The sequence below is a fragment of the Boleophthalmus pectinirostris genome, unplaced genomic scaffold (genome assembly GCF_026225935.1).
Source record: "Boleophthalmus pectinirostris isolate CB_2022bp ecotype Guang Dong unplaced genomic scaffold, ASM2622593v1 HiC_scaffold_15, whole genome shotgun sequence".
NCBI lineage: Eukaryota > Metazoa > Chordata > Actinopteri > Gobiiformes > Gobiidae > Boleophthalmus > Boleophthalmus pectinirostris.
The window spans coordinates 15,565,107-15,592,476 of record NW_026571070.1 but is presented as its reverse complement, the minus strand read 5'-3'; the positions used below and the strand labels follow the sequence as shown (position 1 = coordinate 15,592,476).

Below are 27,370 nucleotides of genomic sequence, written 5' to 3'. Positions count from 1 at the left end.
TATACAAGGGTGAGTTGTTGTTGTGTTGTTGTACAGTTGTAGGGAGTATTATCAATATTAGGGAGTGTATATATATATATATATGTTTAATACCATACTGTTAAATATTTCAGGCAAAGCAATATTGATGGAGAAAAGCAGGCGGCAGAATCTCCCCTAGAAAAGTTACACTGTACACCTTTAAATGAGAAAGTTTAAATCAGCAAACAGCCTGAGGAAAAAGTCATCTAAGCATCAGTCTATTGAATAACAGATCCCTGGTTATTTCCGTCCCTGTTCATTTGTGTGTATTTCTGTTTAGATGATATTAGCCTGATTTCGCCTGCAGCTACATAATACACAGAAAACAGAGGGGCAGCTGTGCCTTAAAACCCCACCTCCTCCTCTCTTTGGTTCTATCCACAGCTCACACCACACATCATCACAAACTCACGGGGCTCTGTACCCGCCCTGGAACATCGTGTGTGTTTTTACCTTCACGCTTCACATGTGCGTGCCTTGAGGAGGTTTTGACAGCTGGGAATAACTGATTAATTGGAAAGAGGGGGGCTGCTCCGGTATTAATACAGTGTGACAGAGAACACCCCACACAGCCGGCTGTAGCACCGAGGTGAATTAGAGAGTGTGAACGGGCTCAGGGTAAACCAGCACAAGACACTTCCTATTGTATCTGCTGTTTACTGTAAGAACACGATGGAAGGAGGTTTGTATATGGGATGTAAGAGCAATAACAGCTCAGTGGAAATTATTGTGGTAAGTTATATGTACATTTTTCAGAATCAGAATCAGTTTTATTTCCAGTGTCAGTAGAAAAATATCACAATCTTGCTTCAGTGTTATGGTGCAACATTAAACAAAGAATAATAGCATAAACTGTGGAGTTCAGAATTGAAGAAATTGTTTGCATGAGCTTCGAAATTAGAAAAAACAACAACTTTGTGAGGGATGTGAAGTTAACTGTAGGCACTGCTCTGTCTGGAGCTCTGTTACTATTAGACTTTAACACAATTTGACCAGAGCTGACTTGGTGACAACAAGTGAGCTGATTTTGTGTTGTCTCTCGCATGTAAAATTACAGTCACAAGTTAGTTTTTCAATCAGTCACTCTCACCTTTTTGTTAAACTTAAAACTTTTAAGAGTGTTTGCTAATGTGTGGATTGTGTCACCATAGTAACTAATCAACATTCTGCAAACAGAGATACTTGACATTGCCAAAACAACACATTTACTTTTCCTTTTCCTTTACCAGCCAATGACAAATCCATGACAAATAGGGATATAACAATATCCAAATATCGCAGAACAATATTATCACGATATACATCTCATGGTACGATATTTATTGCGATATGTTAGAGAGGCTGATATAATTGTAGATAGGCCACGTTTCTGCTTTTAAAATACCTTGATAAGAATTTGGTGTGAATTATTTCATAATCCCAAGAATTCAAGTAATAAACATATCTCTTCATGTTGTCTGCACTGAAATGAATCATGGGATATGTAGTTGCTACTGTAAAACCATGCATTTAAGCAAAGGAACTTGTAATTCAACATTGTGACAGTCCACGATATTACTGTGAGACTTTTCATGATACAAGATAATGAATTTAATATGAATGTGGATAATTTCAGGCAAAGCAAAAACATGCACTAGAAACTAGAAAGTGCACTATCTTTAAGTAACTACGGTACTAAACCAGATCTAAATATTGACTTCAACAGAACTCCAAAAGGTCCAAACTTATTAAAACATCAAATTTCCTTTTCCTTTTCCTTTACTTTTTGACAAATCCCCTGAACATGGAGACACATCTAAATACTCCTTAAATAACACATAAAAGTTCTCTTCTCTCACACGAGCAAAAGAACGCAGTAGTTTGTTCCAATGGTAGGATTTGGCGCCTGGGTCGACATAAAGGATGGTGTGTACGATGAGAGACCAGAGCAGTACAAAGTGGTACGCAGGTGGCTGTGCTGGGGCTATAGAACAGGTGGGCCTCATGGATCACACTCCACATTCATCACACGGGAGGAACTGCACTTCTGATTGGACAAACTTTAGCTCCAGGCAAACTCCAGAGACAATATCTACAACTCAGGGGCAATGGTGGGAATCGGACGCCATTTTAGTTTTGCAGTTTCATGTTTTGTTTGGTTTGTTTTGCATCCACAAATCTCCCCTAGGCAGATCTTACCTTTGCACAGGTTTATTCACATTTTCATAATCTCTCCAACCAAACATATGAACGTGATGTCCGCTTACTGCTGTGTCTTATTTTAAAGTTGCTCTGTGTAACTTTTCTGATGGAGAGTTCACCACAAGGTTATTGATATTTTACAGTTGATGTCATCGCTCTGTTTGAAGCCTGTTAGACTTTAATTTGACCTTTATTTTAGCACAATCTGAGCAGAAAGAACTGACTTAGTTGGAACTATGACAGGGGAGCTGATTTTGTGCTGGAAAACAAGTTCTGGTGCTTAAAATTACAGTAACAAGTTTGTCAGTGTCAGTTTTTTTTTTTTTTTTTTTTTTTTTTTTTTTTCAGTTAGTTACTCTCAGTTTTTTTGTTGAAGTTTACTAATATGTGCATTGTGTCATTATGTTAACTAATGAACATTCTGCCAGAAGAGATACATGTAGAATACCCCCAGCTTGACGTCACTGCTAAGTTTCAATAGCTTTGCCTGGAACATTTCACAGTATGGCATTACATTCTATATATCCATGGTGACAAGCAGATGCCTTGTTACAGGTTATGTGTGAAGAAGCAACCCCCCTCACAGTAAGAACACATGTTTTTCATTGTATTTTTGAACATTAATGACACTTGAAACTGAAAACATGCATGGTCACATTTTTCTATAGCGCCTTTCCACCTTCAAGGCACTCAAAGCGCTTTACAACAAGGAACCACTCACCCATTCACAGCATTCATCTGTGGGAGCTGGAATCACACCAGCCAACCTGTGGGTTGGTGGATCTGACCGCTCAACCTGAGATGTTTATGTTGAGAGCTGGATTCGAACCGCCAACCTTCAGATCAGTGGGCGAATGCTCTACCAACCATGCATGATAGATGAATTCAATATGGATGTGGGTCATTCCAAGCAAAGCAAAAATATGCCCATGGAGACAAGCGAATTCTAACCATATTGGCGCCACCTAGTGCCTCCGCTCAATTTCATTTCTCTCCAGCGACGAGGTCAGGAATCAGAATACACTAGATGGTTTGCAAGAACCCCGGAAGCTGCAGACCGCACACCGGCCAATCAGCGAAGAGCTGTGAAGCCATGACTGGGTCCCTTTTTGTGGTACAGCACAACAGTAAACAAAGTGGTCGAGATGAATGTAGACGAAGTCATACATTCTCTGTTGGCAACGATTCTGGAGATCAAGGATTTAAAGCTGAAACAAAGAGACTGTTTGGTGAATTTTATCAAGGGGAAAGATGTTATTGCCCTTTTTCCTACGGGATTTTGGAAAAGCTTAATATACCAGTTAGCCTCGTTAGCACCGCATAGCATACGTCACAACCAAATAGCAGCGATTGGTTAAATAAAAAAAAGTACCCGCCTACCGTCGAGCAAACAAATCCTAATACTGCGAAGTCAGACGGTTTCCACAAAGTGAAACCGGCTGATGAATCAGGCGAAGCGAATGGTGGACCCTGCACTAGAAACTAGAAAGTGCATATTTAAGGAACCAGGGTACTAAACCAGATCTAAATACTGACTTCAACAGAACTTCAAAAGGTCCAAACTTACTTGATAATTTGCAGTGCTTCTACCTGTATCTCTATGACAAGAATGTTCAGGGGTTACCATGGTGACACAATGCACACATTAGCAAACACCGCCAAAAATAGTATTAAGAGAAAACTCATGAAAAATACAGAATGGATTTAAGCATTCATGGTCCTGTTTACGTGTTTGATTTTCAACAAAAAGGCGACATCTTGTTACAAAGCTCAGATTGAAGTCTAATTTGAGTAACAGCGCTTCAGACATATAAATGCCTACAGTTACCGTCAAACCCTTGGGAATATTGATGACTTCAGTTGCGAAGTATCAACAGTTGGATCAAATCAAGACTACACCACTGAAAACTGGGGTTAAACATTGCTTTTTACAAGAAAGAATGGTTCTAAATGGTGGTTCAGTTTACTGTCTTAATTTAATAATACTATCTTAACTATTTTAATCTACACTTCATCTTTAACTATTCTAATGACAAACCACTTCTCATTAGTCCCACACTTGAAACAGACCTCACAGGACAATAAGCACACAGCACTTTTGAAGGCCTTGGTTTCATTGTGGACTTATTTGGATCCGAAGCTGCACAAACTTCAAAGCAAATCTGGGGAAAACTTCAATAAGAAGAGAGATGATATTTGGGCTTTAACCTGGAAGTCATGGCTTCATAAAGCATTCAGCAGCAGCAGCTCCCGGAGGATTCACGGCGGTGCAGAGACAGAGCAGACCTTCAAACTGAGCAAGCACATCTCACGGCAACTTTGAAGTGAAGAAGAAGAGGATAAACACGCCCAGGTCCAGAGGAGAAGAAGAACTGCACCAGGCACCAATATGCACTGTATGAATGCACCGCAGGCTATAGGCGCGCAGAGGGGAGATGTTTATTTACACACAAACTAAGGGTGGTTTGCTGAATGTTTGGAGTGTTTGCTTTAAAATGTAAAATGTATTGATTGGCTGATTTATGCTTTTGTTTTTGACTACTCTGGGGGAAAATTGTATGAATTACAAGTTGACTGAGAATATGTAAGATCAGGCTATAAGTTGCAATACTGTAAAACACCATTTTGAAATCATGTATGCTTCAGTTACCTCCATAGACCCAAACACTGTTTAATCATTTATTGAATTATTCAATTAACTTCAAAACATATCTAAAAATCTATTAAAGTGACAGTCTGGAATTTTGGACATAGGACCTCATTTCCTAGTGAGCCAGAGTGTTGAAGACATGTGGAGACACTTTTTAAAATATTCCATCAAGTCTTTGTATTTGCAGAGGTCGCTGGTGCTAGGCTAGAGCATGTCAATTGCCATACATCGCAAGAATTGTTGCATGTTGACGGACTGTTTTTTCAGGAGCAGCGGAATTTTACTATGCCGTTAAGATAGGTGGTAGGTGATATCAGTCGGCCGCTGCCAACCTTTCTGTCAGGAAGTACAACTCACTGCTGCTGCTCAGACATAAATCCTTCAAATGCAAGGTTGGTTTTATTGCATACATTATTCTATCAACACAGACATTTACATCGACAGTCTGTTGTAATAATAGATTTGCTTCTGGTGTTTTGTGGAGTGGGTAAGACTGTTTTTAGTGGCAGGATAACTATGGCCATTGACATGTTCTAGCCTAGCACCAGCGACCTCTGCAAATACAAAGACTTGATGGAATATTTTTAAAAAGTGTCTCCACACGTCTCCAACACTCTGGCTAGCTAGGAAATGAGGTCGTATGTCCAAAATTCCGAACTGTCCCTTTAATTTTAAATTACCAGGAAAATGTATGTAATTACTCACTACTTACTTACTTAATTACACATTGTATATGATTACAGTACTGATTTCATACAGTTATGTCACATTCTCTGTCATACTGGGTTGTATATTTAGATAAACAATGGCTTTTCTGAATCATCTAACAGTGAAGACAAGAAAAAATAAAATAAAATAATCCAAGGGACTCTGATCACATAAAAAGTCCTTTATTAAAGGTCCTATATATTATGCAAAATTCTTGTGAGCTTTAAGTCATGTTAGAAGTATGTTACGTCCTTAAAATCATACTCAGAGTTGTGTTTGTGTTGTGTTTCATTCGCACATGTTTGAGTAACTCATTATAATTAATCTGTCTACATCTCAAAAGCTCAAAATGTTGTGTCCCACCTTGTAATGTCATGACTCCTAAATTTGCAGGTTTGTGTGAATGAAACAAAACACAACTCCAGGTATGTTTGTGATGAGGAAAATACATCATAAGATAGATGAGAAAACAGTGTAATAAAGGCACTTAAAATAAGGCATCTAATACTGTGTGTATAAGCAGACGTTAACAAAAACAAGACCCCTAAACCGTCCCAGAATGCATAGTTTTGTTTTGCTGTATCTTTGAAGCGGTGCCAGCACAGACAGCAGACAGGATGACAAATGAAGAGTGAAAAGAACCAGGTCAGATCACTTCACTGTCCTTCCCCACACAACAGCACAGCCCCCCCCTCTCCCCATTACAAAGACGACTGTACACTTAAATGCTTTGAATCACAGCCTCATTGACTCCCATTATAACTTACTTAAGCTGTTTTTGGATCCACTGAAAACAAACATGTGGTGTGGATGTTGACAGATGGACACAGTGATGCCGGACCTGCTTGGCCTGTCCTGCTAATATGGCATCTCCCACACAGTGACTAATACAGGCTGCTCGGGCCCGCCAAAATACAAGTCCACATGGGAAAACTGAAAAGTTCGCAGTTATTTTTTACTTGTTAACCTGAATTGTTTGTTTATTTTGGACATGTGCAGCTTCACATTTAAGCTAAAGAAAGTACATAGAAATAAATAATACAAATAAATAAATAAAAGACATCTCAGAAACAAGGAAGTACAAATTTATCTCTAAGCATGAAGACATCCATTTGCATTGTTTGGAGTGGAGTGGAGAGAGTGGTCAGAGGGACTGTCAGATCAATAAGTTTATTATTTTAAATTGTTTTAAATTATTTAAAATCACAAAATACAAGAATACAAATCTACTAGTAAATACAATTTGGTTGCAATTACTATTTTAGTAACTTTAATTTGAGTTTTATAAATCCATTATTAAACATGTAATTGTTAGCCTGATTCATCAGAAAATTTCATTTCCTGGAAACTGCTTGACCTCACAGCATTAGGATTGTTCACTCGACAGTAGGTGGGTACTTTTTAAATTTAACCAATCACTGCTATTTGGTCGAGACGTATGTATTGCGTCATTAACGGGGTTAACTGGTATATTAAGCTTTTCCCAAATCCCGTAGGAAAAAGGGCAATAACGTCTTTCCCCTTGATAAAATTCACCCAACATTCTCTTTGTTCCTGCTTTAAATCCTTGATCTCAGAAATCATCGCCAACACAGAATGTATGGCTTCATCTACATCCATCTCAACCGCTTTGTTTACTGTTGTGCTGTACCACAAAAGGGACTGACTTCACAGCTCTTCACTGATTGGCCGGTGCGTGGTCTACAACTTCCACGGTCCTTCTTGTGTATTCCGATTCCTGACATAGTCGCTGGAGAGAAATGAAATTGAAGGATAAACCGGGACGAGGGGGCACTTTTACTCTCCCACACCTGGGATACTGTCCTGAGGAAGTCAGATTGCAGATGGCGCTGTCGTCCTGCCTCCACCGGTAGGAAGACAGTGCCAAAACCTGTATAAATCAGCTGACCGGACACGTCACAGCAACATCACGTGACCACTGTGGAAGACCGCTAGTGAGCAGTCGAAACTGTCAGGTATGAAAACAAACCCTTGGTCTGAAAAAAGAACCATAATAACATAAATTATCAGAAGACCAAATGAAACTCATTGGACTAAATTGAAGGAGGCACTAGGTTTCACCAGCCTGGCTATGTAATGGTAACCCATACAATAATATTATTTATCTAAAATGTATAATCTTTTGCACCAGTACTGAAAACAAATGCATCAAAAATACGCAATTACTCTGAATGATTTTGTTAATTGTCAACTACTTCAACTTGAAAAATATTATTTTGAAGCAACATTTTGGCTATGACCTTCAATGACCTGTATGTCTAACATGCATTTTTCTATACCTCTTGATTAACAGTAAGAATTAGTTCCAAAATTCAGATAATGAGTCTAGAATTTGACTAAACTAACCTGGATTATAGCGGACTAAACCAGGACTAGACCAGGACCAAACCAGGATAAGTCTGAATGACCCCAGAGTTGCCTGTGCAGGGGGCGGGGAGACGAGGGGGGGGGCAGAGACTAAAGAGGCCAGACAAGTAGAATGACTTATTCAAGGGGGAAGTGGGCAGGAAGAAACATGGAATTAGCACAAATGGATTATCTGTCCAGAGAAAGCCAGTGCAGGGCGTGAGTCAAGCAGTGTGCACGACAGCAGAGAGGAAGAGAGAGGAGGAGGAGGAGGGGTGGAGAGGAGAGGAAGAGAGGAGAGGGGAAAGAGAGGAGTTAGAAGAAAAGAGAGGATAGAGGAGGAAAAAGATAAGTGAGAGAAGAGAGAATGGGGGAGAGGGAAGAACAAATAAGAGGAGAGCTAGAGATTACAGAGGGGGAAGACGGAATGAGAGGAGAGAGGAAAAGAAGAGAGAGATGGAGTAAATAAGAGAGAGGAGACAGAAAAGGAGAGGGAAGAGGAGAGGGAAAAATCGGATTGACTTGTTGTTTGTTCCTTCCTCGGGGCAGATCCAATAAAGCCATCACTCACCAAATTGCTGATCTGTGTCTGAAACAACTGTATGGAGAAAGCACTCACACTCCGACTACAGGCCAATTAGAATGGACCCTGTGACCTTTGAACCAGGAAGTGGATCAGCTGTCGCCCCACTGTATTAGCATGTCTTAGAGCAGATCTTTGTCAGAGAAGGAGGACAAGGGCAGGCAGCCATATTGGATTTACAGGTTTATTCTTATAGTAATTGAATTAACCACAAAGTGTATTTTGTACTATCATATTGAAGATTTAAAAACTGTAAAATACAATCATATCAAATCAAATACAATACTTTCCAATTTCATACAAAGTTGAGCAAAGTTTTTTTTTTGTTTTTTGTTTTTTAATTACAGTATTTTATTATATTTTGCGTCATTTTTATTTGTAACTTTAATCTTATAACTTTATTAGTATCAGAAGTTAAACCATAAATGTGATCCTTATCAATGTCAAGTTACAGGAAGTGCTCCACTCTGTTTTTAAACTCCATACACTTTCACTAGAATTATTTGGATAATTTCAGGCCTGGAACTGCCCATTTCTACTGAACAAAAGATAAAACACAGGGTTCCACATTCACCAAGAAAATTGTAAAACTTTTACATGACTTTTTCATGACCTAAAGTGAATTTTCCATGACATCACCTACGTGTGTAGAATTGATCAGACTTTTAGGGATAAATATGAAATGTTAACCCTTTCCACTCACCTTATGGTTTGGTGTTATAATTTTTTAACATTCAAAACACTGTCAGTGCATTTATTGTTGTCTCTTTTAAAGAAAACATTCAGAAATAATCATAATAGTCTAATGATAACTTGCCAGAATGCTGTAGTTTCTGTGAAAGAGATACTAAAATTCCATGGCTTTTTTAGGCCTTGCAAATGACATTTTCAATTTCCATGACTTTTCCAAGATTTCCATGACTGTGGGTATTCTGATTACATGACATCACAAGGTGGAACATAGCATTTTGAGCTTTGGAGATGTAGACAGACTAATAAATAAGGGTTACTCAAAAGTGTGTGAATGAAACAAAACACAACTGTTATAACATGTCTTAAAGCTCACAAGAATCAATTCTGCATAATATTAGACCTTCAAACAATAAAATCTGCATTTCAGATTAATCCTAATTTTTAGGATTTCACACAAAATGTCTACAAAAACAAAAAATAATAACATTCACAATTATCTAAACATCATCTGCTCCGAGTCACGCTGCTGAGTCAGGCATTCCCTTGTTCACCGGCCTCCCGCTGAGAAACAGAGTATACAGCCGCTACATCAGAGGAACATTCTATCACAAACTCCTCTGCATCTCCACAAACAAACCTCAACGTAACAGTCAAAGCTTTGTGTTGTACCAGTTCATTTATTTTTCTCATATTTCTGGTCAGACCCCTGCAGTTCTGAAAGCTCTGAACCTAGGAGCGTGTGTCTGACCTTCTCCGCCGATACCCTGCGGCACTCACCCGGGCTGCTTTGAAAATTCAATTAGGACTCCACAGGCAAATAGATACAATTGGAGAAGCACAATTTGTTTTTCTGTTTAGCAAAGAAAGGCAAATACACTAACTAATTAATTAATTAAATAAATAAGCGTTTAGTAGGCATATATATACTACTATATCGACTTCAATATACTGTATGAAAGTGTGAAATACATTTTTGGGGGGTCAGTATTTATCGCGTGTACATTTTCTTGGTATAACTGGGAATTTTTCGGTTATTTTTTTTCTATATGATAAGATCTGAGCCATAAAAGGTTGAACGAAAAACTTTTATGACTCATTGCAGATGCAAACTAAGTACTAAAGTGATTCTGCTATTTATTTATTGCACCTCATGGTTTTTTAAAGGTGCATTATGTAACTTTTTGGTTCGGGGACAGTCACCTGGATTCCGCAGTGTAACATTAAACAGCTCCACATTACATTTATTCAATTACAGGTGGTTTTATAGTGCAAAAATACCTAGAAAAAGGCATTGTGACTGTGCGTTGGGTTGCCTATCCACAGATCTAACCTATAACTTGGTCTGGTTTCCATCAAGATAGAAAGGGTGGAATAAATGAGTTTCAGTGTTACTGTGTATCATCTATATTTACTTCAAAATGTGTTATGGTGACAGGCCTAGTGTTTAGAGATTAAAAAGTTGTATAAAAAAATAAATGGTGTTTTTACCCGTGTTTAGCAGGTAGACTGGAAGAGAGCAGGAGGTAAGTGGTGGCCTTAAAGTAGCAAGAAAAAGAGAAGTGGGCCGGGCTAAGGTCTTTGTACATTATTCAAAGCAGAGACCCTTTAGAGACAAGAGTGTTCTGCAGCGAGGAAATAGAGCGCGACAGAGAGAGAGAGAGAGAGAGAGAGAGAGAGAGAAGAAGAGATAAGGAGGGAGAGAGAGCAAGAGAAAAGGGAGGGAGAAAGAGGAAGGGAGAGAGAGGAAGGACGGAAGGAAGGGTGAGAGATAAAGAGAGGGGTGGGGTTGAGACAGAGGAAGGGAGAGAGAGAGAAACAGATGGAGGGAAGGGTGGAGCGAGATGGGGTTGTAGAAGTGAGTGAGATGATAAGGGGGGCAAAAAGAGAGGAAAGGAGAGAGTAACAGAGATGGGGTGAGAGAACGAGACACAGAGAGGGTGCAGAGAGAGAGAGAGACAAAGACAGAGAAGGAGGGGACAGGGGTAAGAGAGTGACAAACAAAGGACAAACAGTGGGCGAGGGAGAGAGAAAGGAAAGGCTTGGGAAAGAGAGAGCAGGGAAGAGAGCAAGAGATAGACAGAGACAGAGACAGACAGACAGACAAACAGAGAGAGAGAGAGAGACAGACAGACAGAGACAGATAGACAGAGAGAGAGAGAGACAGACAGAGAGAGAGAGAGACAGACGGAGAGAGAGCGAGACAGATGGAGAGAGACAGACAGACCTACAAAGACAGAAGACAGAGAGAGAGACAGACAGAGAGAGAGACAGACAGAGAGACAGTCAGACAAAGAGAGAGACAGATGGAGAGAGAGAGAGACAGACAAAGAGAGAGACAGACGGAGAGAGACAGACAGAGAGACAGTCAGACAAAGAGAGAGACAGATGGAGAGAGAGAGAGAGAGACAAAGAGAGAGACAGACGGAGAGAGAGCGAGACAGATGGAGAGAGACAGACAGACCTACAAAGACAGAGACAGACAGAGAGAGAGACAGACGGAGAGAGACAGACAGAGAGACAGTCAGACAAAGAGAGAGACAGATGGAGAGAGAGAGAGACAGACGGAGAGAGAGAGAGACAGACAGAGAGAGAGACAGACAGATAGACAAAGAGAGAGAGAGAGACAGACAAAGAGAGAGAGACAGAGAGACAGACAGACAAAGAGAGAGACAGACAGAGAGAGAGATACAGAGAAAGACAGACAGAGACGAGACAGACAGAGAGAGAGAGAGAGAGAGATAAGAGAGAGAGAGAGAGACAAAGAGAGACAGACGGAGAGACACAGACAGACAGACAAAGACAGAGACAGACAGAGACAGAAAGAAAGAGAGAGAGACAGATAGACAAAGAGACAGAGAGACAGACAGACAAAGAGAGAGACAGACAGAGAGGCTGAGACAGAGAGAGAGATACAGACAGAGAGAGAGAGACAGGCAGACAGACAGAGAGACAGATGCAGACAGACAGACAGACAGATAAAGAGACAGATAGAGAGAAAGGGTAAAAGAGTAAGAAAAAGGTGGTAGGGTGCAAAACAGACCAAGCCCTAAAGAACAAAACACACCAAAATCCTTAAGTCGCCTGAATCCTCTCCAGCTTTAATTACACTGTATTGATCAATGACAGAGGGGGAGGAGAGGGAGGAGGGAGGAGGAAGAGAGAGCGGAGAGGAGGGGAAGAGGCTTTCACAAATTACTGTAAAATCATGTAAAATAAGACCAGAGAGTTTGGGCAGATGGAGCAGAGATCATTATGAACCTCTCTTGTTCTTTCTTTGGGCTGGTGTTGAAACAGAGTCCGGTTCATTTAAACAGCAGGACACACACACACACACAAACACACAAACACACACACATATCCATCACAGGGACACGCTTGGTTAGACTTCAAATTTCTTACATTGATTTTTTACCCCCGTGCTCTGCTCCTCGTGCTCTGCCTTGTAATCAACCTGAATAAAAGAGTCATGCGTGAAACTACAAACAACAACACCAAGAGAATATTTAAAGTACTTATTCTTATTCAACTTCTTCAATTAAGTGGTTTTGTATCAGTGGTACTCTAAAATTCATGTATGTATAAACTCATATTTAATTCATTCTTTGCCGTCTGTGGCTTCCTTTTTATTTGGAGTAGCTCAGGAAATAGTCAACAAACTCAGAGGTCAGTAGTTCAATTTCCTCTTTCAGTTATGCATATATATACTCTCAGTGTCTCTTTCAGAAACACACTTCACACAACTTAACACAACAGAGATGTTTTTGAATTAAACAAAACTCATAGTCTGTGATTACATTAAATAAATACATTCTTGTTGCTTTATACAAAAACTCAGTGTGTATGGTAAAAGACGTTGAATTAAAAGGTTCTACAATTACACCATAATGACTCTTGAGCTTTAAGCCTTGTTATAATGTTGTTTCCTCGTCATAATTGGATCTTATTAGGCCTTATTAGTCTGTCTATATCTCCAAAGCTCAAAATGCTCTGTTCCACCTCATGAAGCAATAGTTTCACAAGGTTGAAAGAAGAACTCAGCTTAAATATGCAGGACTCGTGTGTTAAACATGTGTGAATGAAACAAAACACAACCCCGGGTATGTTTTTTGATGAGGAAACATTATAACATAGATCAGAAAATAAAGTAATATGGGCCCTTTAAAGGGACAGTCTGGAATTTTGGACATAAGACCTCATTTCCTAGTTACCCAGAGTGTTGGAGACATGTGGAGACACTTTCTTAAATATTCCATCCAGTCCTTGTATTTGCAGAGGTCGCTGGTGCCAGGCCAGTACATGTCAATGGCCATAGTTATTCTGCCACTAAAAACAGTCTTACCCACTCCACAAAAGACCCGAAGCAAATCTATTATTACTCCAGACTGTCGATGTGAATGTCTGTGTTGATAGAATAATGTCTGAAATAAAACTAACCTTGCATCGCATGAATCGTCGCATGTTGAGGGACTATTTTCTCAGCAGCAGCGGGATTTTACTTTGCCGGTAAGATAGGTGCTAGGGGATATCAGTCCGCCGCTGCTGAGCATTCTATCAGGAAGTACAACTCCCTGCTGCTGTTCAGACATAAATCCTTCAAATGCAAGGTTGGTTTTACTTCTGGTGTAATATTTTTTTTGCTTCGGGTGTTTTGTGGAGTGGTTAAGACTGTTTTTAGTGGCAGGCTAACTATGGCCATTGGCATGCACTAGCCTAGCACCAGCGACCTCTACAAATACAAGGACTGGATGGAATATTTAAAAAAGTGTCTCCACACGTTTCCAACACTCTGGCTCACTAGGAAATGAGGTCCTATGTTCAAAATTCCAGACTGTCCCTTTAAGGTATTCTTAATTATCTCTGTAGTATATGGCCCATCTTTTAAAGGGCAATATGTCAGGAGCAGTGGGAGCCGGGGACCTGTCTCCAGATCTTGAACTAGTTTTGGTCAGGACTGTAGGATTTTACCTGTTGTGCATGTTTTAGGTTGATGGGAGACACCGTACTTAATTTAATTTAAACAAACAGCATCGTGTCACTTAAAATGTCTGTACTATATGTCGTCTTGTGCAACATGTTTGAAAAGAATGTTCAAAGTTGGGCATTTGCGCTTCTCTGAGTTGACCTACTTTAAAGGAGCTTATGGAGGTCTTTGTCTCTCACTGCCTGATCTTCTTCTACTGTACTTTTTTGTGCCATCTTCTTCTTCTTGATCCAGGCCAATGGAGACAGGGTCCACCACAGCTGAAGTCTACCCACCTCTGCCCCTGCCAAATCTCCCAGCCCCACTCTACTGTATCTGAGGTCTTAAGAGCTTATGCCTGGAGAACTAGAAGGACAGGCCTGGCCAAGGGAGGAGTTTTCAGAGAATCTCATTATGACTGAACTGTGAGTTAACTTTAAACTGTAGTGAACATTTCTCAACAAGTTGGGTGTTTGCTCGGTGTTGAGTCTTGGTGTAGTCCACATTTACATTTTTTTAAGATGATTATTTAGGTTTTGATCTGTTTCTTGAGTTTTCACAAATCTTTCCTGTGAGATAAAAAATACATACACATACTTCAAACTATTTTAATCATTATTATTTGATGGGCAATGCTAGTTTTTCCTCTGATCAAGTTAACTGATGCAAATTTTGAAACATCCAGGAATAAGGAAATATTATAAGCGAGTTAAAATAAAAACAAGTGGACTTACTTTGCTTTTTGAAGCCAGCGTTTCACTACCAACCACATAAATTCCTCAGGGCAGTCCGGTTGATAGCCAAATGTTGACTTCAAAAAGCTACGTAAGTAAGTCTAGTTGTTTTTATATTATTTAGAAGACCTAAAAACTCTTAAAGGTCTCAAAAGTGATATATTATGAAACAAGTCAGCTCTGGGCTTTGATTAAAAAAATGCTTTGAAATTCAGAAGGAAATCATAAATCAGATTTAAGATCGAAATGTAATGTCTTATAGTCCGTCACCTATATCTCTTTAGCACTGTGGTTTCCCGGTTTCCTGCGGTCACCTTAAAGCCCAGAGGGAGGCCAGCTTCAGTCATGATTAGTCCAACAGAATAAATAAATCTCATGACAGCTCTATCACATGTCCATCAAGTCCATTGTATTTCCAGATTCCCTCCAGGTATGTTTTTCCTCTCCTCAGTGTCAGTCTAAATCACACAAAAGTCAAAAATGCAATCTGGTTAAGGGCATTCATTATCATAGTCCATGTGCTCAAGGGCCCAGAAGAGGAATGCTCCAGCTTTGTTTTAATGGGATACTGGGCAAATCAACACATTAGACATTCATGGAAAAGCTATAAGGATTTGGAAATGTGCGAGTAAATAATGTCCAAAGCCATAAATTCTGTGTTCATGTGTGTATATCAGACTGAATGTTAGGTGGATTGATCCCTGTATTCAGTCAGTCTTTTGTCCATGAAGCTGTATTGGGCCCAAGAATAAAATGGGGTTGAGTCATATAATAGCTGGATAAATAATATCTGAAATGCCACCTATGGAGTTTAAAAACACAATTACAGTGTTGGGAAGGTTACTTTTAAAATGTATTCCCCTACAGATTACAGATTACATACCCAAAAATGTAGTTTGTAACATAATCCATTAAATTACTTAAAGTGAGTAACGTAATCTGAATACTTTGGATACTTGATTTGCTGTAGAGAAGCAAAGACTTGGACATCTTCACATAAGATGTTTTGTCTGCTAAAAGATAATAAAAAAGACCAATCAAATAAAAAATATTATTGATAGAAGAGGAGGAGACACGTCCACGCAGAATGGTTTAGTCCTGTTAAATCCTGTTTTAGTCCTGGTTTAGTCCTGGTTTGGACCTGGTTTAGATCTAGTTTAGACCTGGTTTTAGTCCTGGTTTAGACCTGTTTTAGACCTGGTTTTAGTCCTGGTTTAGTCCTGTTTTAGTCCTGGTTTAGACCTGGTTTAGATCTAGTTTAGAGCTGATTTTAGTCCTGTTTTTGTCCTGTTTTAGTCCTGGTTTAGACCTGGTTTAGATCTAGTTTAGACCTGATTTTAGTCCTGTTTTTGTCCTGTTTTAGATCTAGTTTTAGACCTGTTTTAGTCCTGGTTTAGACCTGGTTTAGATCTAATTTAGTCCTGGTTTAGTCCTGGTTTAGACCTGGTTAAGATCTAGTTTAGACCTGGTTTAGCTTCCGGCAATGAAAAAACAAAACAAAACAGGAAAACAGGAAAATCCCGCCGTGTAATCCATGTAATCCATTTATTTCAACAAAGTAACTGTAATCCAATTACCACTCACTGAAACAGTTACTGTAACTGAATACAGTTACTCATAATTTCTACTCTGATTACGTAACTCCGGTACACGTAATCTGTTACTCCCCAACAATGACTATATATTATTAACTATTATATTACTATTGTGCATGTAAGGTGTTTTATATATAGGGATTTAACGATATCCAACCCTCTTGATACGATAGTCTCACGATATCTATCTCACGGTACGATATTTATTGCGACATTTTGTGGAAGCTATAAATAATAATAATATAAAATTGTGAGTAGTTAGTTAAAGTTAATTAAGATTTCAAAGTGCTTATAACAGTTATTTCAGCATGTAGATTGGACTTAAACACAGCAAAGGATCATGGTCTATGGTTTTCTCTACTTTTTAGCTGTTGCTGCACCAAAACAATGAATGTAAGCAGAGAGAATTGAGATTTGTTATTTTGTGACGGCCCACGATATTACAATACGATATCACGATATTTCGATTATTGTTACGTCCCTAGTTATATAGTGTGTTGTCTGGACATCTACTGACGAAGATCCACTGATCGAAACATTGTCATTCATTAAAAGCAGTTTCTATAAACACTATTCACAATTTCTAGGAAGCTCACTCATAATATACCCATAATATAACCTAAGCTTTTTTTTTTTCCCCCAGAAATATAGAAATGATTAATGATAATTATTTTTATTCCTCCTTAAATGCTACTTATGTTGTCCATTACTTTGGTAAGCTTTTAGTTTGCTATGTGTGCTATACAAATACATTTTTGATTGACTTAATGAGTTTGATTGATTATACTGACTCTTAGTAAACTCATATAGCAGTAGTAAATATCACATCTGTGAATAAGCTGCTAAAATAAAAGATGTATCCCTCATTACAAACAATACTCACATACTGTACATACATACTCACACACTTAAACACACAAGACTGGATACAATAGCCTCAGAACAGCACAAGGTTTTGCTCTTAACACTGTAATGAACAACACTATGCTAAACTCGAGGGTCACAAGACTTCTGGAACTACAATATTATATTATTACAACTACAGGTGCATCATGGGTAATGTAGTCTCATGCACACTGGATTTGCAACACTAATAAAAATTCAGAGCAATCATCAAACACTTACAAACGTGGCACATTTCCATGGAGATGCAAAAAGCAAAAAGAATACAGAAAAGTAAACACAAATCTCATTTCTCAACAAGTTGGGTGTTTGCTTGGTGTTGAGTCTTGGTGTAGTCCACATTTATGTTTTTTGTGATGATTATCTATATTTTGACCTGTTTGTAATGGCGATTTTAATGTCTTTCTTATTCTGTAAAGCACTTTGAATTACTTTGTGTATATACTGTACAAACAATACTCACATACTGCACATACATACTCACACACTTAAACCTACAAGACTGGATACAATGGTCTGAGAACAGCACGAGGCTCCGTTCCAAACACCGTGATGAACAACACTGCTTTAAACTTGTGGGTCTCAAGAAATGTAAACACAAATCTGCAATCAACCAAAATAAATGTGGTATGTTGCATCTTTACTGTAAATCCCCATTGGTTTAACGTTTGGTGAACTGAAAATGCCCAGCCTCTATTAGCAAATTTTACTGTCTATTGATAGCTATTCCTGTAATAAGTAAGACTGAAAGTATGTCAGGGTACAGAAGGACTATAATTAGAAGAAAACTCATTCTTGTTAGTTTTAGTAGTACCTTCAAATCCAAACTATGCCAGCACTTTGAATTACTTTGTGTACAAATTCCGCTATACAATTAAACTTGCCTTGCCATACACTTTATTACTACAGCCTGGAGACCTTCCCGCTCTTTCCATGTTGTTGTGACGTTCAGCTTCTCTGAACTTGTACACCAGAACCCCTCCATGTGTGAACAACAAAATAAAAGCAATTAAATCTCCCCTCCTCCACCCTTCACCCCCATACTCACATCTGCTAAATTGAAAACCCACATTGCATAAAACAGTACAGCTTAAACTCTTGCCTTGTTGTTGCTCGGGTCTAGTTATAATAAGTCAAACGCTACACTCTTGTCAACCATCTCCTCTAAACATGATCAAAGCAGCTTGTTTCCATGTCATATGAACTTTGCATGAGACGCATATATCAAACACTAATTACAATGCGCGATGACCCGACGAAAGGGGGCACTGGCTGAAATGTCTTGCGTGAGAGCGGAGACAGTTGAGTGAATTTGGAGGCTGAAATAGAGAACTGGAGCCAGCAATAAGCAGCTTGGTTAATTAAGACATGCTGACAACAACTGAACTGTGCACATCATTACACAGGCACGCACTAATGGGAACAAATGGCAGCAGTAAACACTTTTTTTGCATGAGTTGTATAAGGGAGCACTAGGTACAAGGCACATGTACTGTTATAATACAGTATGGGATTGGCAATTGATACTTTGCAGGTAATGTCATCAAGACTCCCGGGCGGTGTGATTCTAATTAGCAGTACTACTTTGTCTGAAGGTCTGTTACTCAGGCTATGTTTACACAGAGCTGGGTATGTTGAGAAACAAATATTTCCCTCCCACCGATTTCCAAGATAATATCGTGCACATTAGCCTGATTCATCAGCCGGTTTCACTTCGTTTCACTTCCTAGAAACCGCCTGACCTCTCAGTGTTAGAATTTGTTCGCTCAACGGTAGGTGGGTACTTTTTATCATTTAACCAATCGCTGCTATTTGGTAGTCACGTATGTAATGCATCGCTAACAGGACATATTAAGCTTTTCCCAAATCCTGCAGGAAGAAGGGCAATAACATCTTTCCCTTTGATAAAATTCACCAAACATTCTCTTTGTTCTGGCTTTAAATCCTCGATCTCAGGAATCGTTGACAACACAGAATGTATGGCCCTTTGCTGCCTGGCTGGTGCCCGAACTCGCACTTCCATGGTTTTTGTGAACCACCTAGTGTATTTTGATTCCTGACCTAGTTGCTGGAGAGAAATTAAATTGAGTGGAGGCTCTTGGTGGCACCAGCCTGGCTACATGTACATAGCATTGTTTTCAAAAAAGTTTTCATTTACATCAACCCGCATAAATACGCCATCGAGCACCATCATAACTGCGCCAAGCTTCTGGGAGGCACCTGGATTAGACTCAAACCTGTAGCTTTTATTTCATTACAGTTGTAAGTATTACTCAAAAATACCTTGTGTTTGCACCAGAAAAAAAGTGACTGCTGCTCTGAATGCTCCATGATCATCATAATCAATATATAGCATTGTTATTGTTTGGAAGGTGGGTAAGTATCTTGAAGTAAAAGAGGTATACTAGTACTAAATGCAAATGTAGTCTCTTTTCAAATATTTATTTGAGATTATATGATTTTATATATTATATCAAACAGATTTGAGATTTAAATTTTTTTCCAGTCAAAGGGCATATTTTTATTTGATCAAGTAGTTCAGTTATTATTTCTCTTAGTCATAGACTAAGAGAAATTTTGTTTAAGTAACACTGAGAAAAAAAATATAGAAGATAAAAGTAATTCATTTATATGTAAAATTAAGTATTCAAACTTGCTTTAGTTCAAGGTCCATTTAGCATTACAGTTTCTTTACAGATTAATTCACAAATAAAAGCAACCATGAAGCCAGGGAAACTGCATTGAACTATAATACGATAACTTTTCTGCTTACCTGCCCTGGACCTTGATGTCTGAAATGGCATAGAAGTATCTGGACAGGTTGGTCTCGTCTACCATGGTTGCTCCGGTGGCGGGTCTGAGCAGTCGGATCCTCAGGTCTGTGATGGTGAAGAAGTCCCTCAGGTTCTTGGTGGTGTCCAACTGCCCGTAGAGTGACGCCATGTTGTGTAGACGAGGCCCAGCGAAAAGCGCAAATCGATCTTTGATTTCAAACCTCACAGTCTTGTCATACTTCCACACGTAGCCTCTGGAGTAGTCCTCTGTGCAGATAATGTCCAGTAAAGTGTGCTGGGTCAGATCGCGGACTGTTTTGGGCTCCATAGTAAAGGCGTCCAGGCAGTCTGTAGCGTAAAACTGATAGGGTTGCCATGTTCTTCCATAATCTAAAGACTTTTCTAGGACCATTTGCTCAGGTCGTCCAGATTCGAATGTGAGGACGATATCATCTGTTAGCTCGATTGTCTTGTTCCAGGAGAGGGTGATGTTGACCAGGAGAGGTTTGGGATATTTTTTCCAGGAGGTGGACTGCCAGAAGGTGGTGGGGTTACGTCCCTCGATGTCGAACATGAGCTCCGGAGGGTGGGCCAGCTCCTCCGTGGTGGCGTCACATTCGTTGTTGCACATGTACGGGTTTTCCTGCAACAGACAAAACAAAAAAAGAGTTAGTTTTGGTGATAAATAACAAGTGATACAAGTGAGTTTGGAGAATGCGTTTCAAACTGTGTTATGATAAGGATGAATCTGTATGGTAATTAATTTAATAGGATAGTATAACTTTTTCTTAATTATTATTGTGGAACTAATTTTGTGTTACAGAAATGTGTATTTCTGACTATTTAAAACCCCAGGAAGAATGGTGACAGCTTGACCGTGCAAATGGGGATCCACAGTAAACATTAGTCTTATAATCATTGTGAGAAAAAAAAACTAAACATGATTTTACAATTATTCAAAATGACTGACATTAAGACCAAAGACCAGTAAACTTCTTCATTTCCATTATTCCTCAGTATCTGGACATAACCATTTCTATGTGACCAGCCAAGATTACAGTTTATGAAAGATAAAGTCAAGTTACTGTGATATAAACTACAACATTACATATAAGTTTGCAGTTTTGTAGTAAAGAATGAATTATAATAACTTAAGTTTGCTGCCAGAATGTGTGGCCATCAGCTGAATAATTGTGTTTCTAGATTAACCAAACAATCTTGACATTCCAAGTATTGAGAAATTTAATGTAAGCTCAGAGCAGAGTTTGTATGGAGGACTCAGCCGTGCATAATAATACAGAGATTTTTCAAGCTCAAAACCCAATCAGAAACAAAGACTGAATCTCAATGAAGATCTCTTACTCCCATTGAGAGCAGCTCGTGCACAGACACTGGACACAAGAAAAGAATGTATTATCTATTCACTAACAGTCTCATTCTCCTAACGAATATCTAGGAGGAATAAAGTCAAACATAAGTATTGTAGGGATGGATGATATGGCGATGACTAAGACTTTTAATGATATGGTGAATGAACATAAACAAGGCAGAGGTTTTAATGAGGTCACGTCTTAAACAACAAATGAATGCTTTACACTCCAGTGAAATGTAATGCAATGTAACGCACAACTAAATCAAAGTTACTCCACTAAAGTCCAAACTATGCAACAAACAACTTCTACTACCACAACTTTGAATGTACAACCTGTCCATTAAAAAGCTCCAAGCTGATCAGTGGCTGCAGTTACATGCACACTCTAAACTCTAGACTAATCAGATTTTGTGATTTTGTGATTGCCTATCATTTAATGGGCCCATATTACTCATCTACAGATTGTGATAATGTTGTTTCCTCATCAAAACATACACCTTTTATTTGTTTTGTTTTATTCACACATGTTTAACACGCAGACCTATTTAGGCTGAGCTCTTTTTTCAAACCAGAAACCTTGTGATGTCATGTGGTAATGCAGGAAGTACTCCAATGTGTTTTCAAACTCCATACATCTTCACTTAGTCTAATTCATCAGCCGGTTTAACTTTGTGGAAACCATCTGACCGCGCAGCATTAGGATTTGTTCACTTGACGGTAGGCAGTTACTTTTTTTTTTTTTATTTAACCAATCCCTGCTATTTGATTGTGATGTATGTAATGCACCAAATCCCATAGAAAGAAGGGCAATAACCTCTTTACCCTTGATAACATTCACCAAACATTCTCTTTGTTCCAGCTTTAAATCCTCAATCTCAGGAATCACTGACAACAGAATATATGGCTTCGTCTACATCCATCTCGACCGCTTTGTTTACTGTTGTGCTGGACCACAAAAGGGACCCAGACAGGCACTTGATTTTGACGCCATGGCTTCACAGCTCTTCGCTGATTGGCCAGTGCATGCTCTACAACTTCCGGGATTCTTGCAAAATATCTAGTGTATTTTAATTCCTGACCTAGTCACAGGACAGAAATGAACTTGAGCGGAGGCACGAAGCGGCGCCAGCCTGGCTAACCTTCACTAGCATCATCTGAATGATTTCAGCTCTGGAATTACCAGTCTCTACTAAACAAAAGGTAAAAGGTAGCAGTTCACTTCATGACATAACAAGGTGGAACAAAGCATTGTGAGCTTTGGAGACAGCCTAATAAACCAGGATTAGTCAATTATGTGTGGAAAAAAAAAAAAAAAACTAAACACAATGACTAAAAGCTCACGAGTCAATTTTGTGTAATATAGGATCCTTAAATCTTAAAATCCATAAATTAGATAATAATTAGATCATTTTGGTGAGCATGGGAACACAGCCATTGATAGTTTTAAATATTTCACAATTCAGTTATATTTCAGCAGATTGCAAAGCCTTATCTCTATGTCAGCATTGATACTTGATGCAAACTTTGACATTCATTCATGATAATTTCAAAAATTGTGAGTTTTTCATTTTGTTTTGTTTTTTTCCCCCTGAGGACTCAATATCTCACACTGACCCTGATAATGCACATTTAAAAGTGCCCTGAATAAAGTGGCGATACAATACCAGTGGAATGAAACAGATTACTACATGTAGCCCCAGTCTCCCTTCCACATCCAAACTGATCAGACTCCTGCTCGAAAAGAGGTCTTTCTAAAAACATTTGTCCGCTTCACCACAAATCATTACGAGTCTGTGTTCTGTGCTTCTCCCGGGGGCTCTATCAGACTGTCACAGGGAGAACCGCTCCTGTCCACGAGGCCCTTTCAACTACTACAAGCTCCAATTTATCAGGACAAGATAATCCACTACTTGATTAGGTGGAGATGTCAGCGCAGGATGAGGAGAAGAGGGGAGAGAGAGGAGAGGGCCTGGTGTAAGGGGGTCTAATGAAGCTCAGAGACACCAATTCAGACGGTTATGGAGAGAGAGGGACTGACCCATTCGGCTAATAAGCTTTGCAACTTTCCCCCCGTCCTCCAAAGACAAGGTGACAATGAACCAGAGTCTCACTGTTGGAGGGTCCTATTAAAATCCAGTCTGCACCCATAACACCGGATTTACCAGCTCTGGACATGGTCATACCAGCTGGGAATGGGGAAATCATCCAAAGAGTTCATTTGCGAAAACAAAAAGTACAATTTACAAAAAGGATGAGGATTGTAATTTACTTTTTTATAGCACTTTTTCCCAATATATTTTACTGTAGTCCATATGTTATTAGGTCATTTGTTCTGGTCACATTTGTATATAACCTTTTCCACCTTCAACACACTCACATTGTTTTACATCAAGGAACCACTCGCCCATTCACATACAAATTCATACTTCAACAAATGTTTATGTCAAATTGGGATTCGAACCGCCAACCTTCACATCAGTGGATAAACACTCTACCAACTGAGCTACTGTCACGCCTTTTTGATCATATTCACACAGCTTTACATTAAACCTACTCTCTGTGATTCGAATGGCTGGCCTGCCCCTGTTGTATTCTCACATATCACCACTAGATGCTGTCTATGTTACTGCTGCTGTCTGACAGTGTGCCAGCTTTGGCCTGACAGAAGAAGACCAGAGAGCACAGGTGAGACCAAACAAAGGCCGGGTGAGGGAAGGGGGAAACCAGTTTCACATCTGCCAATGGTGAAAAAAAAACAATCCAATAAACTTGCAGATGGTAGCTTGGAAGGTGCAATGTGTAATTTTTCTGGTGGAAGGTCCATCAAAAGCTTTTCTCCACGGAGATGTTATTGCCTCATCTGGAATCTTTCACAGTATGGTGTTAAACCTTTCTATCTACATGGAGACCAAATCAGATGAAGTTACAGGTCAGATCTGTGAAGAAGCAACCCTGCTCACAGTCAGAATGAACTATAAAACCGTATGTAATTGAATAAATTGAATAAATGTTTGTTTAATGTTTTACTGTTTAATGTCATACTGTGGAACATTCCAGGGAAAGCAATGCTATATCCATAGCAATAAGTAGGTGATAAGTTTTAGCGCTCCTTTAAGTGCCATTTTCAAAAATTAGGTAAGGTTTGTAATTGAAGGTTTGTAAGGTTTGTATGGATTTTAGTGCAACACTAACATTATTACATCCCTGTTTGATCAAATCCATGCAACATTTCTTTCACTGAGAATCACTGTAGAGAAACTACATACATACATACAATGTAGCTCCTAATAAATCTCACAGTTTGCAAGTAAGACGGTGTGCAGGATGTTTCTCTATGTTCTCAGGCTGCTTCCTCTCCTCCAACGCACCTGTCTCAAGTAATTGATGTGTGAAGTTCTCATTCTTTTAATGAGAATCACTGTGAAATACTTTATAAAACAAACAACATTGCAACAAATTTTCAAAAATAAATTTTATTTTTGCAAGTGAAATCTTTGCAAGTGAAAAATTTGGACTTGTAATTGTTGCATTATGATGGGAGTTTAGGTGTGCCATTAACAGCAGCATCTGTTGCATGTGTAGCACCAACACAAGTGATAAGGCAAATGTGACACTTTCTAATATAAAATGGCTGACTGCATTAACGCTCTCAAATGTGCATCTGAGCAGCAAACATGAAGGGACAGGTCCAAGTGTGATTTAAAGACACTGAAGCGTGGAGCTTCACATTCTAATGCAGTCCTTGATCACGCTCATAGTACATTTTAAATACTAAGAAATTATTTATTTTGTACTTTTTTACAGTTTAATATAAGGGCTACTTAAAAGTGCAATATGCAACTTTTCTGGTGTAGAAGTTCACCACCTTGCTTGTCACCATGGAGACTGATTTTGAATATCTAGTCACAGGTCAGATCTGTGAGGAGGAGACCCCACCCAGAGTAAGAATACATGTATTTCAACCTACTTTTGAGTTGGGGGTCTGCCACCTGATTGTTTCTATGGATATGGCATTGCTCTTCTTTGAATGTTCCACAGTATGGCATTAAACAGCTCGGCCTTACATTTATTCAGTTACAGCAGGTGGTTTTATAGCTCAAAAATACATCAAAAAACAACCATTCTGACTGTGAGTGGGGTTGGCTTTCCACAGATCTGACCTGTAACTTGGTCTGGTTTGGTCTCCATGAAGATAGAAAGGGTCTGTACCATACTGTGGAACATTCCAGATAAAGAAATAACATCTCCATGAAGAAAAAGCATTTGACGGACCCTCCACCAAAAAAGTTACACAATGCCCCTACAGAAAAGTTACTGTATTTACATAATTTTTCACTGAAGCAATAATTATAGGCCGTGAAAACCTGGATAGTCACAGTGATATCTCATTCTACATTCATGTGGTTTTGATGTGTATTGTGGTGTTAAAAATACCAGTGTTATTCTAAAAACCCTTTTTTTTCTATCATAAAAAGGATTTGATTACCGCTGCTTGCCACCTGACCCTCTACATCAGCTGAACCCAGCGCCATCCAAACACCAGAAGTGAATCTACTCTATCTATTATACATGAGGTCAAACGCTATGGGCCACTTTACAACTAAATCAGGCACATTCACCGGCTATTACTGTAACAACCCCTCCCTCCCTCCTCTCACACCCACACACACACCACAGACGCACCGGCAGCTCCTCTCCTCTCCGTAATCAGACAAAGATGTATCCTTATCGATTTCTTGCGGCCGCGAGGAGCTGAAAATCTGCTGTGGCTAGCACCTGGCAACCTTGGACAGAGCTCCGCCGCTCCCGCCGTACACAGGGTTAAAAACCTTTCATTACTGTCTGCTGTGCTTCTCTCCTAACGACAAAATACTGCCTTTATGAAGATCAATACGAGGAGACGGAGATAAAATGCTGAGTATACAGGCCTGTTCAAATCAATGGAGGACTCCTGTTTTACTGTGGGGCTATCGCTGAGAGCTCGGTTCACTGATTAACGCAAGCCACATATTTTAATACCTGACATGACAACGCTATTTCGGTAATTACAAAAGATGTTGCGATTAATCTCGGAGGTGGCCGGGAGACAGAGTGGATTATCAAACCAGTGTTGGGGCTGCTGGAGCGGAGGATAGGTCACGCCAAATTGGAACTAAAAGAGGCGCAGAGGGCCCACCCAAAACTCAGAGGCTTAATCTGGTTATTAACATTGTAATGCGCTGGAATAGAGAGCGGACTGTGGAGTGAGAGGTGCAGGGATGGATACAGACACGGAATATTTTGAGTTAAGGCTACTTTACCAATAAACGAGTCATGAAATAAAGCAGGCGGCTACAAAAGGTGTAATGAATTAGATTAGCTTGTTGTTCTCAAGAGTTGTTAGATCCTAAAAAAGAACTTGCCTTGCTTTAAAATGTAAGTATTTGTCTGCGTTAAGGAACTACACTGCAGGTAATGTGGGACAGGACTGTCTCTTGGCTCAAAATAACTTGATGGTAAAATATTTACAAAAAACAAAGTGGATTTCATTAATATATTTGATCATTTTACATCATGACAAATAAAACATGAATACCCTCAAAGGCCAGATAAATAAGTCCTATTCACGGAGCTGCTTGGCTAGTTTCACTTCTCTGAAAAACTTTTAAAATAGATTTATTTTAGCACATGAATAGAGCCTATAAAGTGGGTTGTGTACGGAAGGGCATCTGGCATTAAACTTACGCCAAATCAATATGTAATCACTACTCACTCTGAGGCAAAAGTGCTGTGCCAACCAAGGAAACCAAGGAATAAAGTTGTAAATTAATATGAATTAAAACCCATACA

The 27,370-nt window shown here is 39.2% G+C and overlaps 1 protein-coding gene across 1 annotated transcript in view; it reads right to left on the bottom strand.

Annotated features, from left to right (window-relative positions):
• Positions 1 to 27,370, bottom strand: part of ntng1a (netrin g1a) — a 173,320-nt gene that overhangs the window by 80,508 nt on the left and 65,442 nt on the right. Inside the window, exon 2 of the mRNA XM_055151258.1 lies at positions 20,169 to 20,812. Within this exon, the coding sequence (XP_055007233.1) occupies positions 20,169 to 20,812 (644 nt within the window). The remainder of the gene's footprint in view (positions 1 to 20,168; positions 20,813 to 27,370) is intronic.